The sequence below is a fragment of the Glossina fuscipes genome, unplaced genomic scaffold (assembly GCF_014805625.2).
Source record: "Glossina fuscipes isolate IAEA_lab_2018 unplaced genomic scaffold, Yale_Gfus_2 0, whole genome shotgun sequence".
In the NCBI taxonomy this organism is placed as follows: domain Eukaryota; kingdom Metazoa; phylum Arthropoda; class Insecta; order Diptera; family Glossinidae; genus Glossina; species Glossina fuscipes.
Window position 1 is genome coordinate 4,057,439 of NW_023998414.1, and position 20,981 is coordinate 4,078,419.

At 35.0% G+C, this 20,981-nt stretch overlaps 1 protein-coding gene across 1 annotated transcript; it reads right to left on the minus strand.

Annotated features, from left to right (window-relative positions):
- Positions 1 to 441: 441 nt before the first annotated feature.
- On the minus strand, positions 442 to 17,549 carry LOC119644738 (homeobox protein 13-like). Its single transcript, XM_038044457.1, has 3 exons — positions 16,764 to 17,549; positions 16,636 to 16,697; positions 442 to 1,088 (listed from the first exon to the last, which is right to left on the minus strand). Exons 1-3 carry the CDS (start codon positions 17,435 to 17,437, stop codon positions 442 to 444), a joined length of 1,383 nt encoding a protein of 460 aa, XP_037900385.1. The 5' UTR covers positions 17,438 to 17,549.
- Between the last annotated feature and the right edge of the window lie 3,432 nt (positions 17,550 to 20,981).

Sequence of the window (20,981 nt, forward strand, 5' to 3'; positions counted from 1 at the left end):
CGATTTAAACGTCTCATCAATTTGCGAAACCAGTTTGCGAACAGCGCCGATAATAATTATTGGCACAGCAGTAGATTTTGGTTGGCTCTCTTTAAATTAATGCGAACTAACTACACTCCCAGCCTTGACCAATAGATATAAATAACGCTATTGCTTTAGGCATATTTGGAAAGAGATTAGTTTCGTGAGTCCCAAAAATACTTACTAAAATCCCCACCCAAACTGTAGGTATTTTTAATTCGCGTACAATTTCAAGTCATTTTGATCAGGTTAATCTAATTACCTGCATTCTCCAATGGCGAAACCATTCTCATATCATTGTATTAAATTTTATTATATTAATTTCGTTTAAGGTTTCGATTAAAAACATTTTATTTACGACTAAAAATTGCACTTTCGGTATCGAATCGAAACGAATAACACTAATTTATATAGAAATTTTCATAAGCCTGTGAAAGTTTGTGTTGGTTTATAACGTAGCGGCGAATAATTCGATGGATAATTTGTGGCGCAGTAATTGGCTGGGGCAAAAAATCCGCATGGTCCGCTTAAGCTATCATTTGAAGCACTGGTACCGTTGTACGAAGCATTCACATATGGCTTAGCTGATGCATACATGCCTAGCGAAGGAAAACTAAGCGAATAGGCAGCTGCAGCGGCAGCTGCATGATGATGATGATGATGATGATGATGCGGTAAATCCATTTGCTGATGTAACAGGATGGCACTTTTATCGGATGAAAATTTATGAGCTGTAGTTATAGGCGGTACAGGCTGCGGGGTGGCAGTTATTAAAGGACGGCCGGTTGTTGAACTGCGTTCGTTACGACGAAATTTGGCGCGACGATTCTGAAACCATACTTGGACGCGCGCCTCACTCAAACCCACCTTTGTGGCCAATTCCTCACGTACAAAAGCGTCCGGGTAGTGAGTGCGTTCGAACACCTTCTCTAAAGCTGTTAATTGGCTTGAAGAAAATGTTGTACGGTTACGACGCGGCTTACGTCCGGTATGAGAAGGTGAACCCGCGTGTTCGCCTGCCATTAAAGATGCTGAAGGCGACTCAAAGTCATCGCGAAAGTTAACATCTGTTTATTTATTAAATGAAAGGCGAGAGAAGAGAAGAAAGAAGAAAAAAAGCATAAAAACTTTATAAAAGCAATAAAATTCTTACAAAATTAACTGTAAAACGTCTTTTTCCTCTTAAATATGAAAATGGAAGCTAAACGTATGTAATCCGCATAAATTCCCGGAATTGAGACCAATAAAACTGATATTATTTACTATAAGTATTGCGACCATACGCCATACTAATGATTCATATGACGTACATACATACTAATAGACCGATTACATATAGAATGACTTCGTTTCGTTTCATTTTTCCCCTTCTTCTTTCTTATCTCTCATTAACTTTCATGGCGAACGCGAAAATTTCGTGTAATAAAAATTAAAAATTTATCACCTCATAAAACATGTTTTATTAGTTTTACTAGAGATGCTTAAGTTAAACATAATTTGTCTTTGACGCGAAAGCTAAACAATTTCGATTTGGGTTTAAACGTTTATACAACAAAAAGGAAGAAAAAAAAAAAGGAAAAAAAAAAAAAAAAAGATAGAGAGAATAGCTTAGATGTAGTTATTGTATGTAGTTGTTCTATGGTCGGTCTTCCTTCTCGTCATAAATAATGCATGCTTTCACTTATACGCATTCATGTCGAACACATATGCTATATTTAAATATATTTTACTGAAATCATATTAAAAACTCATAAAACAATGATTTACTGCTATCAGGTCACGGGTTTGATGATTTGTAGTGATTGGTGGTTGCCTCTCTTTTATACACGACATCGTGTTCTGTGGTCTCTTCTATGTTCTCTGATGCTGATGCTTAGCTGATTTGTTCCATGAATAATGCATGAAGGGCAGTCAGATCGATATAAACGTATAGCATAGGATTGCGTATAAGTGGGCGTTGATGGCACGAATATGTCATCTTTTATTGCGACCAAAAAGAAATCTATTATCCCTGATGACGATAATTATAAGGTGGCTAATATAGCTAATGATTATTTAATTGATTAAAATTGTTGCCGGCATTGCCTTCTCCTCATCTTTTGCTTTTTCATACCATCCTTTATATATGCACATACACACACACAAGGGGATAATGTTAGTGTATAAAATTTTATTTTTCCTGCCTTTTATTAACTCATTTAATCCCTTAACCATTCGACTAAGACATGAAAGGACATTTTTTGCAGGATAGAATCGATTCAGTTTTTACATGACACAAAGGACAGTTAAAAGGTCGTTCTTCTCGATACCTTGTTTGTGAAATTTTGCGTATCGCCAGCTACTTGCGTGGACGCAGTAAATGATTTACTTTTTCGAGTTCATATTCATTGCAATAATTAGAGCGAATAGGGCGATTTAAACGATGAAAATTGAATTGAACTTTGAAGAAAGGAATCCTTTGAAAAGATGTGCAACATTAATGACACACAAACATATTAGACTGTCTTCGTTAGACGAGTTCGCAATAGTGTCGATTTAATTTTGTCGATCATAGAACAACTGGAGCGCGTGCATTTTTTAATTACTATCTAGGACCTTCCTGGAAGAGTCGCAGGCTCTAACTTTCGATAGAATATTACTGATGTAGACGATGATTTCCTATGTTTTTAATGATTTCGTGTACATAAAGTCCATTTCGAAAGCCGAAAATTGAGGCGTATCTCTCTCTCTCTCTCTTGCTTTGTAGTTTTACCCATAGCGAAGAGTCACTATAAAGAGTTGGCATAAACAAACCAATGTATGGCGTAGATCTCGGCGAAAAGAGTATGTCGCGGCTATAAGGTTATCATCAAGCTCAAAAGTGTTCACGGACTACATACTCACTGCGTTGATGTTTCGCACCACTACTGATACTTCGCTTCAGTTCCATTCCTTTGGAAAATAAAAAAAACTGTTGCGAGAACTGTTTGTGGATGAGCAAAAGCAGCAAAACGCTTTAGACCTTGGACCAATAATGTAAAGCTTGACATATAAATATTCCGATATAAAAATGTTCGAACAGGCTTTTTACGATCAACTCATATCGACTTCATGTAATCATATAATTCTCGCAAATTAATCACTTATATAGTTCCCTTAATGCTACGCTATACTGCGTTGAATGATCGTAATGAAATGGCTTTCGACGATGAAGACTGCAGAGCTACATCCTTAATCAATAATCTTTAATAATTTGCGATTATCATTTTAACGTCCGTCTGTCCTCCAGCTCTGCCCGTCATTTACTAAAACTTGTTTTCGACGTTTCGCAATACCAACCTTAGCTATGGATGAGCGAAAGCAAACTTCAATTCTAATAGAAATTTTCAATATTATTGATTATTATTTGTTGCTTGTTACTTTTTTGGTACTACCTTCCTAGCCCTAGTTACGTCTGATGGCAAGTCTACGCAAATTGCATATGTGAACGAAACTAGGAACTTTCGACAACATAATAAACAATAACAAAGTTGTAATACTGAATAAATATGTTCTATAGCATAGTTGTGAAAAACGTTACCCCTATTACTGAACGTAAACAATTAGTTTGGTTGACATAACTGAATGTCCTGAATGTTGTCAGGCGGCAAACTGGACTTTTGGGATTTGAAACTTGTTGCTGCTACTCTTTTATAATCTATCTGCTGTCATGTACGTTATGTGACTCGCGTATATATTGCATAAATTTTACATAACATGTACGCAGCATAACGCTTACGTTAAACTTCTAGTCGAAATTGTAGCATAAAAATACACATGCAATGCAAAATTGCAGCAACATTGGGAATAAACTAAAGTAAAAATGTGTTGCGACGGAGTAGCAAACAGTAGCCTTAGTTTGGAATAAAAGGTTCGAACAATTTGCGAGCAGCTGCAAATAGATTCTTGATCAGCATCAAATTCTGAATCGACTGGGAAGCTATTGCAGGCAAGTTGGTATTGGGGCCAAATCGGCGCAAGGACACGCCTATAGAAGACACCTCTGTTTTTCAAAAGGAATAAAAAATTGATTTTTTTTTGATCATTACTCATAAATTGTAGCAGATAAATGGACAAACATTTTAACGCATATTCTATGGGCAAGGCTGTAGCATTTGTGTACAAAAATGGAATAAATTGACCGCACAAAAACAGAACTTCAAAAATCCCCTAAAGTATATCAATTCTTGGCCATCTTCAAATATGGAATTCATCCAAGCGTGTCCGTCCATCTGTCCTTCTGCCCAACCGTGCAGTATCTGTGGTAAACATTTTTCCGCTGGTGAAAATGAAAATATCGCTTACAAATTTGTGAGAGATATTTGAGAGAGTGACCTAAACTTTCCAAGGGGCGAAAACTTTTATTTTGAAAATACGAAAAATCAGCGTCACCCACTCCATAGTATGGAGCATGAAAATATAATTCTTTTATTTATTTTTCACCTTTTTTAGGATAGTCACGGCAAATTATAATTTTTTTACTTGTCTAATCTTAGATTCGTAATCGATCAAGAAATATTTGTACCGAGTTTCAGCTTCTTCAGTCGTCATTTTGGCGCTTGTGAGAATTCACAAACTTTGCCAAATTTTCCTAGAAATGGATATATAGCATAGTCAGAGATAATAAAACGGCCGCTGCTACTGCAGACAAACATAATGGATATATATATGTATGTCCTTTAGCATGCCATTAAATATTAGTATATAACATCAAAATCTGCTTTCTTGTGCAGAATTTTTAAGCTCAAATTCGGAAGTTCGTCAAATTGCCGGTTGCCAAAAATCCAGTGTTTATTGCAAACTCGTAATCTGCAGTGAGTTTGGAAAATGCTAGTAAGAGCTTAAATAGTCGAGCATTATTACGAGTTATCTATGAGTTGTTCGAATACTCGAAAAGACAATGGGAACGCTTCGCTTTCATCCAAAACTGTTCTTCCAACTGGGAACTTAAGTTAGGAGGAAGAATTTGGAAATGTGACTTGCAACTCGAAGGCTTTTCAACATTTCGATGTTTGCTCATTCACTTGCGATGTTTATGTATTTGTTTGTCCTTGCAATATTTGAGATATTGTTATATTGCTCTAATAAATATGAAAGGAAATGTACGAATGAAAAGAAGGAGAAACAAAGGGTTGTCCATTTCTAGGGTAAATATTTTATAACATAAAGGAAATGTTGTCGTTTCTTTGTTTTTTCTTTTTTTTTTTATTTTTTATGCAGGAAAAAGTTTATTATTTTCTCTACAGCGTTTATATCCAATACTTTAAATATGTATTCGATCATTTTTATACCTGAAATTCTTTAAGACACCTCAAGCTACTTTAAAGTTTTCCAATATAAAAGAATAAAGCAAATATAGTCGGCTCAAGCCGAATCTTATGATGCCCGGCATTCACTAGAAATCAATAAACGATTCATTCATATCTGCAACTAATTAGTGCGCGGGCGATGGATGATTACGAATTTTAATGTCAGTCATGTTCTAATCAATTACTTATTTGAATTAATATAACGAATTAATTAATTAATTTGAATAAATTAATTAAATAATTACTTCATAAATCAATTATTCAATTATACAATTAACTTGATTTATTAGTTACACAGTAAATTAATCAATTAATCAGTTAGCTATTTAACTAACTATTTAATTATAAATTAATTAATAATATAATCAATCAAATTGATAATTATCTGACTTGGTTACTAGTTACCTAGTTAGTTAGTCATTTATACATATATACGCCTTTTTATAGTTGAGATCATATTTGCACATGAAAATCTATAGCTGTTTGCCGTATTTTCAGTTAATCTTGATCTTTATCAAGTGCCAGCTGCCTACATCAATTTCAAAAATTCCAAGCAAAGATAAGTAAGCATAAGCAGTAAGATGCCATTCTAATTGCCATTACACTCCAACATGTATTGGTTTGTTAGAAGGAATAGCGTAGAGTACACTAATTACAACCTCAGACCGTAATATATATATGAGACTTTTGAGTATGGCGTCAACTTAGCTTAACGACAAAGTTTTGACTTAAAAAGGCCAAATGTCATCAAATTGTTTTTAGAAAGAAAATATACTTTTCTCAAGGTGAAGAAACAACGGCATAACAGAATGGGAAAATCATGTGTATATATACGTACGCAAATCTCGACTTCTGAATCCAAATATTCTACATTTTTTAGAAAATCTGTCGGTTCAAGGTATCATGATATATATATATATATATATACATGGATTTTCATCAAGCTCTAATATGAGTAATTAATTGAATTTTGTTTTAAAAACTATTCTTCTAGAAATTTCTGTTAGTTCGAAAAGCCACTTATATAGAGTTAAGATAATTTCTATTATCGTATCGTATCATATTTCATGTAAAGTGCAGAGCAATGCATATACAGAAACGTATCTCTCTCTCTCTCTCTCTCTCTCTCTCTCTCTCTCTCTCTCTCGTTCTCTCAGTATTCTTATTAAATACTTTTAAGAAGTAAATGATTTATAATTAGGTGTAAATTGTAAAGTCTTTTATATATGTGTAATTATTTTTACTTAAGATGAAAAAAATTACTCCAATTATTATTGAAAGAAATGTGCTATAAAATGTAATAAGAGTAAAACAACGACAACAATTTCATCCATTCATCCATTCATCCATCCATGTAGTAAGTAGCGTTTTATGAACGTAAGCAGTTCCCTAATAAACATTTACTACTTATAAAACAAATGGGACCCTTGAATATATAGTGCCATTGAAATGAAGCGGCATGATTGACTGCATATACACGAACATATTTATATACACATTTTAAATATGCACAGATATATATATATATATATATATGCATGTGTTTATAGAATATGAACGTGTAACTATATGATAAATTGTGGTATGCTCGTGCAATGTATGTGGGCAAAATATCCGTGAAATATTCAGGCGCAGATGATGGCGGTCGGCTCATTTGCTGTGAAATGTTTGAATTATGCTGTATGATTTTTTGACATGAACGTTTAAATGCTGTCAACATTTTAAAATTTAAAAAGAAATACAAATCAAAGGCTTACAGAAGCATAATAAAAGAAATTAAATGAGAAAAAATTTACATTATATAAATAAATAGTGGTGATCGGAGCATCAGAGCGCTAAGAGCGTCAATGATCTACATTCGAAAAGCTATCAGATGAACTCGACATGTATGCAATATTTTCTCAACTTATACGACATAGTGAGTATGAAAGTGCTTGCGAACTCCGCCTATCTTAAGCAGTTTAGCTTAAATCCCGTTTATAAATTTTGCAATAACGTTTTCAAAGCTGTCCGTGAAATGTTTATTCTTGTTCGTAAGATCGTAAGAACGAGAGAAATGTCTTCCATATTACACATATAATAATCCGTAGACTTCATATAAACAGTAGTTTGCAGTGGAGTAGAGAGTGCGGAACTGCCAGAATGGGTAAGGACTACTCTTCTCATTCGAATGAGAAACTCACATGGCAACACCAAACGTGCACGATTACACTACTAACTAGCCAGCTATACTTCCGCTTACTTCTGTTTTGGTCTTCGATAGTGACTTGATCTTCCGGTTTTTTTGTTTTTTTTTTTTTTTTTGGTTTAATGCAGGGTGACTCTCTATATAGAGTGAGTTCATATGATGGCGTATTGCCAATAAGTAATTTGAAACCGTCTAAAAAAATAGTCGGATTAATTAAATAAATCCAAGAAAATAGATAAGTGTACTCGTGTGAAATACTGAGCTATAATAACAGACAATCGTAAGATGCATGAAGAAAAGCCCAAGATTGTAGAGCTACATAAACAAAAATTTCCTGCATAGGATTTCGTGGAAACTCGTGGAGATCATTAGGACATGGAAACCGCAACATTTTCTCCCTTATAATAGCGACATTCGTATATATGTATATATATATATATCCGTCTGTATGTGTATTTATGTTTTTGAATAACGCTGATGACGCCCAAATTTTGCCTAATAAAAAAACAAGTAAGAACGCCATAGTGGGACGCGGTGCACTATTAAGCAGCACTTGGCTGACTACGGTTAGTCGAATAAAGACTTTTCAAAACAGATATTATATGAGATGTGTACGAAAAAGTGCTCCGATCGGAACCATATTTAATATCGGTCGTTCTTGGCCCAAAACATGTCGATATATCATGTTTCCCAAAAATTGCGACCTATAGCTTAAGCATAACAAAACAAGACGGACAGACAAGTTTAGATCGATCCAGAAGATGAACGAATGGCATAATAAAAGTTGCGTCTATCTCGAGTTCCTCTGTGTGTTGCATACGTTCGGACAAACTTATTATACCCTTGTACCGCAAATGATGTATGGCATAAAAATACAATTCGGATTTCCTCCAATGTCAACTACGATGGTCAACTAACTATGAAGTAAAGGTTCGCTCACATCTATCAAAACGTCATATATAGCACATTGGTTACGGGCACCGACACATAAATGTTTGTTTTAAAAAAAAAAAAATATCTCATTATTTTTTCAAACTCAAACGATACTTGCGAACATTTCATCCTATCACGATCATCCATTTACGAGTTACACTGCCGCTACATTTCTGATTTTGAAAGGCAGAGAGAAATCCGAGCTACGTGTTTTAATGAAACGCTACTCCTCGATGGGAAATGAGATTCTATCGAAGCGGTATTGTAATCAGAACTATTATAGTAACTCTTCCTCAAATCATAAAAATTATTTTGGATAATCGAGACGTGAAATTGCAGTGAATAGCTGATATTCTAAAGACTATTTTTACATGAAAATTTGGACATGAGTTAGCTGCTTTCAAAAAGGGATATAGCGTGTACTGTCGGTAGTCGACATTTGACCTAGTCGGAGTGCTGCAAACTGTAATGAATTTAAAGCGTAATTACCGCCCCGCCATCTTCAAGAATCTCTGAATTTTGTTTTAAAGGAATGCTCTCGGAAAAGAGTTTTGAGTCAAACAGTAAAGTGCAGTTGCAGTAATTGAAGCCTATTTCAAGGGTCTTGATAAATAGTTCTATAAAGCAGGCATTGGAATTTTAGAGAAGCTTTGAATTGATAGCATCACTTTTGAAAGGGATTATGCTACTAAATCCGTCGAAGTATGTATGAGATGGGTGTTCACGTTCTCTTTACGATAGGCGTACAGAATATAAATTTTTTTCTTTTTTAAATTTCTCTTTCATCTTTCTAAGGGGCTGTGCCTTCAAGAAACCACTTCTGGCCATCTCTGTGAGAAATCCGGGCATATTCGTCTACTAAATGTTTTATTCTGCCTGAATTTGAGAAACAGAATCCATCACAACGAAAATATATATATATATATATATATATATACTTGATCGTTGTGAGACTTCAGGACGATTTTTATCATATCTGTCTGCGAATTCGTCAAAACTTTCAACTGAGAGAACGGAATCGTGGCTATATAAGTAGCTGCAAAATGGATTGAATCCGTCGAGGAATACTCGGGCAGTTGCTATATTAGCTGTAAAATTCAACTTGTTCAAGTGAATCTACTAATCTTGGGCCTCTCTTCAATAGGCGAAAGCAAACAGAAAAAAAAAATTAAACATCATAATAAGAAACAAAGGATTGAAGAAAATATTCATTAAGGATTCCGCAAATCACGTGTATTTCATTTAGATGAGTGTGAAATGCAGAGGCAATTTGATCAAATTCGTCGATCTATGCGCGGTTCGAGCCGTTAATGCATTGAATTAAATGAACTGTTAAGATTCCTAAGGATTCGTAAGGATCCATAAGAATCCGTAAGTGTAAAACGAGTATGATGTTCTGATAGGCTTAATACCGAATCGGACGTTCTCCTTGCCACACTAAGATGCGCAAAGAAGTTTTTAAAAGCTATATATATATATTTGGTGAGCGTGAAGGGTGATATTTTCAGTGTAAGAATGAGGTAGAAAAGATGAGATTAAACGTGCATATCTCTGGCTGCTGCGACACGGAACAGCGCAGTGCACCATGCTTGCAATGGCTGGCAAGAAAAGCCAAGAAACAACACTTAAGTTAACTTATTACGGGAATGTTTCAGAATCGAGGCCAATTCGATCCCAATTAAGATGCCCTTAAGTGATAAAAGTGCAAATTGTAAGGTAATGTAAGTGGATGTCTTCCAATGAATAGAAATTTTCCATTTTTTTATTTTTTTTTTGTTGCTCTTAATTTTAGCCAATTAAAGTAAGAGACGAGAAAGACCCGTCTTTCTCTTATGAAAAGGACGCGATTTCAACACCTTCATCTAGTATCACCAAGGAAAACGTGTTCGAAATCTTCAAAGCCAATCTTCAAGATTTTTTCCAATGACAGTACGTAGTTATGATTTTTCATTGTCCTCACTACCTAAAATTCAAACATTCTCAAAAGTTTTCCGCTGCTGTCAAATTGTGAAAGCAGATTGAGTACGGTTACTTTTGAATAGCACATAGCAGCGACGGCCAAGTTCTTCTATGTTGAATTATTGGTTTATGATGATATGTCGGGAGACATGCTGCGAGAGGAAGGGGAGAATCATGAGCTTAGTTAGCTTAGAGTTACTTTTTGCCAGGTCGCTTGGCTATTGGTTTTGGAGCTCTATCCTCTTAACCGTAAGTGACAGGCTGACCATCTATACGACTACTCCCATCAAATAACATAGAAAAAAAATTTTGTTGAATTATTTTCCCTTCTTTGTTTAGCTTATTTATTAGATAGAAATGATTAGATTTAGCATTGCATCGGACCATAAATTTGTATTTTTATTTCATATATATATATATATATATATATTTATATATATATATATATTTTTTTTTTTAAACTTTTCCAATTTAGTTTAGGGAGATGTTGTAGTGTTTATGTTGCTAATACGTATTCATATGAATTGATGAAATAAATCTGTCACTCAGCAATTGATGGCAATTTGTCAACGGTAATCAATTGCTGCAGCCATAGAACATTTCTCACATAAAACACAAATTTTCTGATGCCTACAATCTGAACACAAGTCTCTGGAGACTTATCGGCACAAAAAACTCTTTAATAAATAAAATAAAGGGAAAAAAGAAAAAAGAAAAGAGCAAAAAAAAAGTGCTGTAAAAAACTCTTTAATTTAAGAATCATTTTATTGCTGCTGAATTTTCATATAAAAACATGACTGTCACATAAAAAAGTTTCAAGCATTCAAACGACGGCTTTCTGTACAGAAGACTTTTTCTTATTTTCCCCCTTATTCTTTGCTTTGTCGTTGCGAGGGATACACGTTGTATTGCCTAGTTGCATATGCTGCATACCGCTCAACTAAATTAAAGCCGACACTGTAAATGCAATTGAATTTTTACAGCACTCGTGAGTCAAGCAAGCAATGCTGGAAAGTAAGTAAACACTGTGAACATTGAAAATTGATTCACTTTACGGAAAAGCGCTTTATATGTATTTGGGGTTTATTCTCCCTTCTTCTTGTTTTCTTTAAATTTCGTCGGTTATTTACATTTGCCAGAACACCAACAACAACTTGAAATAAAAAAATAAAAATTGTCGTAATGCGTTGCGTTGCGCTGTGTGTGTGTGTGTGTGTGTGTGTGTGTGTGTGCATGCAGCCGCCACTGTCAACACAAATTAACTTAATGTCATGTTGCTTGTATGTCGGAATTGTCGCGCAGTAAACCACAAAAATATTTGACATATTCCTTTAAAATGATATCTATCCTATCTCCTCTTCGTTTTGCTCATGCACATAATGCATATATTCTATATACATATATATATATATATATATATATAGATATATCGTATGCGTGTGCCTATGATAAATACAAGCAAAAGTTGCTATTCAATCTAGCCGCACGACAAATACGATATTCTCATTCTATTGAGCAAAATTAATTTAAGTGAATTATACTAACAAACCCACTGTATGCCATGCATTTCCAGATAAGTCTATAATTACTTACTTTAATTAATCACTTGAATGCATAAAATACATAATTTGAGCATGCGATACGAAAGTGAAACCAAACTTTCACTTATCATGCTTACCAACTAACTAACTGCATCTCTTGCTTTCTTGGCATTTACCTTAAACTTAATCCCCGCCCCATATTTGACTTGATATAACAAATGAAATACGTTTTCCTTTAAAGCTTATCATATCGTGAAGGTAACGCAAAATGATTGTATACAATATTTGCGCTCAAATAGTTTACTAATCTATTCAGCCGTCATTGTGACAAGCATAATTATCGGCACTTCATTTCTGCTATCGTAGGACATCCTTTAAGAAGAATTGTTTAATGAGCTAAATTAATTAATTTGCTAAATATTAATCGTTCATTGTATGGGTTAAAAACTGCTCCAATCCAATTCATATTTCGTTTAAGGAAAGGATTTCGAGAAAGCAGCCTCCATAGCAGTTGGGAGTGAAGATTACACTTAACATTTTCGATTATTTATTGTCCACACGAATTCGAAGGATGCCAGATAACTTGGATCATATGCTCGTCTGTATTGAAAACTCGACCGCACCTGAGATTTAAATCCGCGATCATTGAGTTCTTAATCGCATTACTCTTTACCCTACCCAACTGCTCATGCGCAGGCTACACTTTATATTAAATGAAACTTTTCCTGTTCCCTTCACAAATAGTGAAACCAATCAATATCAGTTGCTTTCATAAATTATCCCTCCTCCGCAATTACAACCAGCCACCCGAAGTGCAATATAACATAGGACTTTCTTGCGTAAAACCATCTACGTTCGTGTATATATGAATAGTAGTAAATCTTCTTCGCGAGCATTTTAGCTAACGATTGCCAGCGATTGTTTCCAAATGCGAAACATAAAAATCTTGATGCGATGATAATCAAAACAATAAAGTGCGTCGTGCTTTTGCATAGAAACTCACTTGATCGTATATTGAGATGAACATTAAATCAATTGAACATATATTCAATGCTTCGCTAAGCAATCTATGATTTTTCTTTTCCACGTATTTAGGGAAAATACAATTTTTCACTATCCCAAAAACACAGATTTCTTTTACGCTTTTTAAAAATATGTTCATACTTGTTATGCATAGGCAACATATTTTCATATCATAAGACTTTCCTACTTCGGTCTCTCGCTGTCCACCCACAACGTATAGAGAAATGGATATGGGAAACTAAAGAAAGTAAGAGCTTAGTGTTTAAATTGTATAGTGTCTGTCGAAACATTCGTTGTGCTCTTGTTACGTTACAAGCACGAAATCAGTAAATAATTTACCGTTATTGATGGGATCTGATTTTAAATACATATATACTTATCAGACAGTCCTTTTAATTATTGTATTCTTAATTTGTGTTGCATTGACATTCATTGGCAATAATTAAACCGGAATAGTTGAGGAATTGGACATTTCAATGTCATTTAAGTTCGTCAGTCGTAATATAACCAATCAATCTAACCAAGCTTATGAAAGCTGCTTGAAAAGTTCCGACTAGATATATATATAATAAATATTTTAATTGCAAGCATATGCTTGAATAGTGCACGTTTCATTTTACATGTTATTCCTTGCGCCGAGACCATCTAAAGGAAACAGGAAACGTTTTAAGCCTTCGCTTTGCCGCAAATGTCAAAGGCAAAGCGCCTGCACATACTATATGCATATGGTGAGTGCTTTGTCGGCAAAGGCATAACACTTATCGATTGAGCACACACTCAACAAACTGTGGCCACCTCGTACCTTTTCCTCTTTCCTCTTTCCTCAGTTCTTTTTCACCGCCATTGTATTACACGTATAAAGGACATCGCCTGGATTATTGGTCATATTAAAAAAAAAAAAAGAAAAAACAAGTAAGAAAACTATATTCTATATCCATCACCGCGATGCTGAGAAGAAAAAGGAAAAGAGCTAAGTTACTTTATAATATTCGGTGGAAGCGATTGATTTTTTCTATTTTCAGGATAAAAGTGGAAATTTATGTGGTATGTGTGTTGTACTCTACGATTAACAAGCAACGAACAAGGAATGCATTTTTGTTATATCGACGTGTGGGCTTGTTGTAGGCGTGTTCTTTAAAAAGCTTGGGTCCTTTTTGACCCACAGTTCCAACACTATTAACCAGACGGACGGATAGACAGATGAACGGACGGATCTGCTTAGGTACATTCCGAGTTCGAAACTGGCCAAGAATTTCCGCACTTTATGGCGTTCTTGAAGCTGCCTTCCCTGCATCAAATAAAGTTCTGAAAAACTAATAGTATGACGACATACTATAAAAATAAGTAGGCGTGGCTGATGTTTTGCTTTATTGTAGAGGTATTAGCACTACTCCAACGCCCAACGAGTATGCATTCAAATTTTCGTAGATTTATCTGTCATATTTGATGATCAATTGGTGAGTCCTGACTACTGGGCGCGGCCCTTCGGGGAGTACTCGTGGTGGTTGTGGTTGGCGAGTTCCTAGCTAAAATGGAACAATTGAGTGCAGCTAGGCCTCGCCATTCACCAGAGTGGGGTTTATTGTTCCATACACCATAAACTATTCTGGACTCTGGTGCTGTTTAGGCCCCCGACTCTGTGGGGATTGTCTAACTCGCCAGGGGGCGTAGTACGCTTAAAAAGTGGTTTGGGCCACCGTGGGGTTAAGCCTTACAGGCAGGAACCCACGTTAAACCCTTGCCACAAATTCTGTCATATTTGATGAGTAATGGGTAAAGACCTATTTTTTATTCCTTTTGAATAACAGAGGCGTCCTCACCTTACGTAGTACTGTATATGTATATATACATGCGAACGCTTGCGTATAGCTGACTTATTCACATGTGGTGAACTAGGTAATCGCTTAGGACGATCGTATTGTGCAAGAGCCAGGAAGTGTGTTTTCCTTCGCTGAAAACATTTTCTTTTAAAGTGCGCTATTAATATATTTCATTGGGCTGATCTTGCTATTAGCTCGTAATTTATTCAGTGGACAAATTCAAAATTAACGTCTTATGATAAATTGAGGTTTATTGAAAACACATTTGTTACCAAGATTGGTAATTAAAATAATCGCCATCACTACCTATCGCTTTTCTTCTTCCGAACTAATGGTTATCAGAATGAGTTAGGTCTGCAGAATGCGCCGCGATCGGGCAATGTTTTCAGACCTCGTTGAAGAACACTTCCCGGGTTGCTTTTGCTGGAGACAGACGGACGGACGTACGCGAATTTTCATCATTTTCAAAATTTTGCACGAAATTTCTAAAACCATCTTCTAACTGTTTCACAGCTTACTGCATTTTGACTCCAAGTCAACTTAAACATTTCCAAGGCTTTATCTTCGCCTCACTCACTTGATGAGTTCTACAGATAAGTATAAAAAATTTGGTACATAGTTTCCTTCACCCAATGGCTAAATAATTGAAGGAATAACAAAATAAATTTAGGGGCGGATATCGCTTAACAAGGAACGCAATCACTCGTCGATCCGTACGATCGTTAATAAGTTGCAGTTGAAAATAACCGTTTACTCAATTTCTGGTGGAATGGAAAGGAGGAAACTGCGCACGGAAAACTTAAAGCCAATACTCGCTCTTACCAAAGCTTAAGTTCTCTTTTTTCTTTGCTCGTTCTTGAAACATATAACGATAACTACCGATGCGCGGGGAAAAATGATCATTTTGGCAATCGAGAGATATAAATGACATAAATTAGACGAAACGAGATGACACGCGGGGCAAATTTAAGCGATAGCCGGCAATGCTGCACCCTTTACAGAACTCTTGTGTGCCGGGAGTGTGTCACATATTAGATTTTAAGTATTGTCTACGCCCTTCCGTCCAAACAAGACCGGCCTACATGTTAATGTTTGGCGTAACCGTAGCTATCGTGCAACTCCCGCAGGCAGACGTACTCCAAACAGTAAAAACTGCGTATAGTTATTCTACGCAGGATGACTTTATGAATGTTCTATTCGATAACCGTGTTATACATAGCTCGGACTACATTGCGTTCCGGGTATCCGCGTTACGCAACACCAAGGCTCTGGTATGCACATTATCCGTACAATTTTTTATGCATCTTTAATGCCTAAGAAGAAATATGCGCACGCATAGTAGCCATAGTAGCGTAATAGATTAGACAGAATTTTACGATCAGAAGGCTTCCAGCGTCTGCGATGGCTTCTTCAAGGAGAGTCTCTGGCTCTGCGAACTAAAGGGCCTCAGCGTACGTACCTTATTGTACTTAAAGTACGTGCTGAGCGACGTCGCAAAAGCTTCACAAAAACGGAATTGTGATTATTTTATATTTTCCTCCTTCGAACCGTTGTGCGTATTTCTACTTAACTAATTTTACGCTATGTTAACTGAGCTCACTTTAATAACAAAAAAGAAAAACAAAATAAGAAGAAATGTTCATCACACACATAAGTACCATTTAATGTATATCTGTAGTCCTTTTACTGACCTGTACGCTGCATTAACAATAAATAGGACTTACATTTTCGCTAACTTAATTAATTCATTGAAATTGTCTATCGCTTAGGCTTTTATGCATTTGAGGAAAATTTTGTTTATAAGCCAACCGTAAAACACTTACGTAAATTACTCTCATGAGGTATGGTTGCTTGTTGCTGATGCTGATTATGATGATTATGATGGTGATGATGATGATGATGATGATGATTATTATTATTATTATTATTGTTGTTGGTCCGTTGCTGATACTGCTGTTGGCTCGGTTCGTGATTATGCTGATGTTGATGTTGATGGTGAAGATGTTGTATTTGTAATTTGCTTGCTATTTGATGGCAATCCTGAGCCAATTCTAGGAGATTGTTAACCGAAAACCGTTTGGCATTTTCGGAGCCTTTTTCAATTAAAAATGTTGCTGTTGTTGTTGCTGGTGCACTATTCGCAACTTCTGTGGTTGCGATATCCTCCCTCGAAGTAATTGTTGTATTGCTGGCATTCGTAAGTTTTGCCGACAATTCTGAGCAAATTTGATTTGGATACGCAGACGACAAGGTTGCATAATTATTATCATTGCAGCTGTTATTGTTGTTGTTGTTATTATTATTATTATTATTGTTATGGTTGACGATACCATTATTATTGGCACTGTGTTGACGTGCCAGAGTATGCAAATGCTCCAAAGAGATACTGGCCGAGGGTGCACTGATGCCGTTTACAGTGTTAATATGCGTTTGTAATATTGTTGTGCGTGCTTGTGCTTGAACTGGATAAAAATTCAAAGGGAAATTATTATTCGGTTCAGCCGTTGTCGCCGATATGGTGGAATCAGAATTTAATGGCTTAGTATTGCCACCGCCTCCGCTACCAGTATTTGCAACGTTCGATATTTGCTGCTCAGCTGTTGCATGTTGCTGATAATTAAGCATTTTTGCTATGCTTAACAATTCAATTAAATTAAATTCTGTAAATAAATCACTGGCCTGGTGTTGAGAACTAACAAATTAGTCTCTAGTATTTCTCTCGAAATAATTCAATTACGTATCAATTAATTAAGAAAATTGTCAGAGTAACATTTGTACAAATCTATTGGCAGCGACACACTATAGCACACAGCAGTGTATCTTTTAACTGCATGTACATAAGCGATTAAGCGGCTCGATGACATTAAAAAAAAATAAAAATAAAAAATAAAAAATAAAAATAAGAAAACCGACCATTAAATTTTTTAAGGATTATCTATGTATGTACAAATGCCGGCGCTGTTTAATTTAGACGATTATTGCATTAAATATTCGTTTTTAGTGTTGTTATTTGTGTCAATATGTATATATATATATATATATATATATAAAGTATTATATTCCTTTACTTTCCATTTTACTGATGTCGTTGTGTTTTTTTATTTTTATTTTTTTTTTTTACTTTTTTCACTTTTGTTTTTTTGTTTTTCGTTTTTCCTTTCTCTCTTGTTTTGCAGCGAAGAGCAGCAACCAGGCAAACAGGACAGATAATTGAATTAGCGAAAACAACAATTAAGTTAATTAATTTAATTTATTTTCACAATACACTAAACCACACTAAAGACAACTGACTACTGAAATTATTTTCAAATAAAACCCAAACCATCACCATCATCTATTTTTGCTTTTAATTATTCTACATTTACGCATCTGTAAATTAAAACATACATATCCATATATATACATACATATACGTGTTACACACAAGCTAGGATAATTCTCGTATCTCTTATTTACCTTTTGTTTTCTTGTTTTCTTGTTTTCTTGTTTTTTTTTTTTTTTTTTTTTTTTTTTTTTTTTTTTTTTTTTTTTTTTGCTTTTTACACCACGCACACGCTTATACACCCACATGTGCAACCAACTCGACGTCAACCTCCAATCAAAAAATAAAATCAAAAGAATTATTTTGTATTCATATATGTATACATAGATACATATATATATATAAATATATCTATATTCTGTAGATCTTCATACAACTTACCCGAAATAGTGGATCTTTTCACTCTTTGGTCTTCAAGCTAAGTGTATATGCGTGTATCTCTTTCATTCTAGTTAGTAGTAGAATTATTTTCTATCATCAAACAGTTTCTCCGTCAGCGTAACCTTATTGGCTGACGCAGTATGATCTTGAGAGCATAAGAAATTTAATTAATGCATATCTCTTATTGAGGTAGGTGTGTCTTCTTCTATATGCATTGTGTGCAAGCATGCAATATAAGATTGGGAAAGAAGATCTTCGTTGTATATTTTGTTTATTCTGAATTAAAGTGTTAAAGGTATACTTTACGTACTTCGGTCCTAATATGTGTGATTTTTCAAAAACTAGTGTTTAATGCAAAACATTGGACATTACAGGCGGCATCCGAATACATTGTTTGTTGTGTTTCGCTTATCTTTCGAGTCCATTACTGGCTACGGACATTATATAAGAAAGTTACTCATTTGCAAAATGCTAAGCGACGAAAGTATTCTCTAATTGCAGGTAGTTACGACAAAGATCTCGTAAATATTTTTTGTTAATATCGCTACTAATGAATATCGCGCTCTCCGTAAGATGGGGAATGATTCGTTCGTGTTTTCACTTTAGAAAATGAAAATGAATACATTGAATGAAATTCAAAAAGGTGTAACCGGCAATTATTTTTATTACTATTTTTTTGTTTTTTGTTTTCAAGTTAAAACGCGTAAACTCTAGAAGTCTTAAGGAAACGGGCTTCGGTCGTTAAGCTTCTTGCCAGATGCCTGCGAGAATTTTTTTTCATATCATGATGACATTGATGCCATTTTTCAATATACTACAGTTTTTTGTTTTTGCTTCTTTTTCTTTTTTTCATAAAAGTGCTTATATAGTAAGACACAATGTCGTGCATATCGTGATATCGTGCATTCAAAAACTTTCTTTATTTGTGTTTCTATTTTTTGGTTTCCTTCTTTTTTAAAAAGTTGCAGTTGCAGAGCAATCGAAACCAAAAAGGTGACTGCTATTAAAATTTATTGAATTTGGGTGATCAGTTATTGAAAGCCAAGAAAAAAGAAGAAGAAGAGGTAAACCATTGAAAAAAGATGATATTTTAATAAAATTCTTTATCAAATCCTTAACGACACAACGCTTAACTACAGATATCATAAGTCAAACCTAATAATATTATTCATACGATCACCGCGATATACTGAGACAATCGAACACGAGTGTTATGGACGAGAGTTGAACAGAAGCCGAGGGAGAACTTCCGCCTAATAGAAAACAAAAAAACGTAGCACTGTGTGACATATAAGTTAGATGTACGATCAAACGCTTGGAGTAGCGCACGCACCACCCCGCCGACTTATCCTCGTGGGCAATTGCGACAATTGGGATGTGATCCTTGGGACGTATGCATTTGTTCTTTCAACTATTTCGAATTCATGCACGATAAGAGGGGGACAGAAAATGGATAGCTAAGAATTTTTTTTATTAAACATTAATGCAGACAACTTGCATTAAACATAAGAAGAACCACGGACAATATTGGCGTAGACGGAGCTATCGGACTGTGATGATGGGATCACACGTACACGATCGAAAAAGTTCAACTATATTTTTGGTGCATTGTAGGGTACCTGGGCTTTTGTGTGGTTCCACCACCGGCGACACCATTCTGACGGCCGATTCGGGTAAACATACCAAAATCGAATAAAATGATAAGTAGTTCAGAGAACAAACAATGAAAGCAATTGAAAGGATTATTACACCAGCAGCGTGTAATTTATAATATTTATAATATTTAATTTAATTACATGGGTAATTCAAACAGGTTATGTGATTAAATATTTAAATTTTACACATTCAACGACAAACAAAAGTCAATGAACAATAAGATTAAACGCACCCCACATCCATATCCTTGCTGGGGGGTTGATGTGATGGACGACAAATGCGCATTTCTTGATAAGAAATAACGCAAATTTTGATTAGCATAGAAATAAATAAACCGTTAATCTGACTCGCCTTACAGTTTTATCCAGATTTCTTGAATTAGAATTACCCGGGAATTGCTTTGTTATTTAATTTTAAAATGTAATATATTCGCCTCATTCACAACTGGTGTCCTGTCCTTTTCTATTTCTTTGTTTAATTTTTATTTGACTTTTGTTTTCTTCCCCCAAATAAATTAATGTTCCAAAATTTTTCTTCCCTTTGGAAGACACTGTAAAGCTTACGTACACCTCACACAGCCCAGACGCTCGCTCTCTTTTCTTAAACATTCCTCTATAACTCGTCCCGGAGTTCAGGGACTATCTCTTAACCAGGCGAGACATAAAAATTATTCACAAGGTCAACGCGGTGTACCGAAGAAATAATTTTTTTGTTCTTTTTTTTTTTAAAGACGTACAGAGGAAAGTTGAAAGAAAAGAAATGCAAACGTCGTCTACTCCTCGCAGCCTCAGTTTTTACAATAGTTGATTT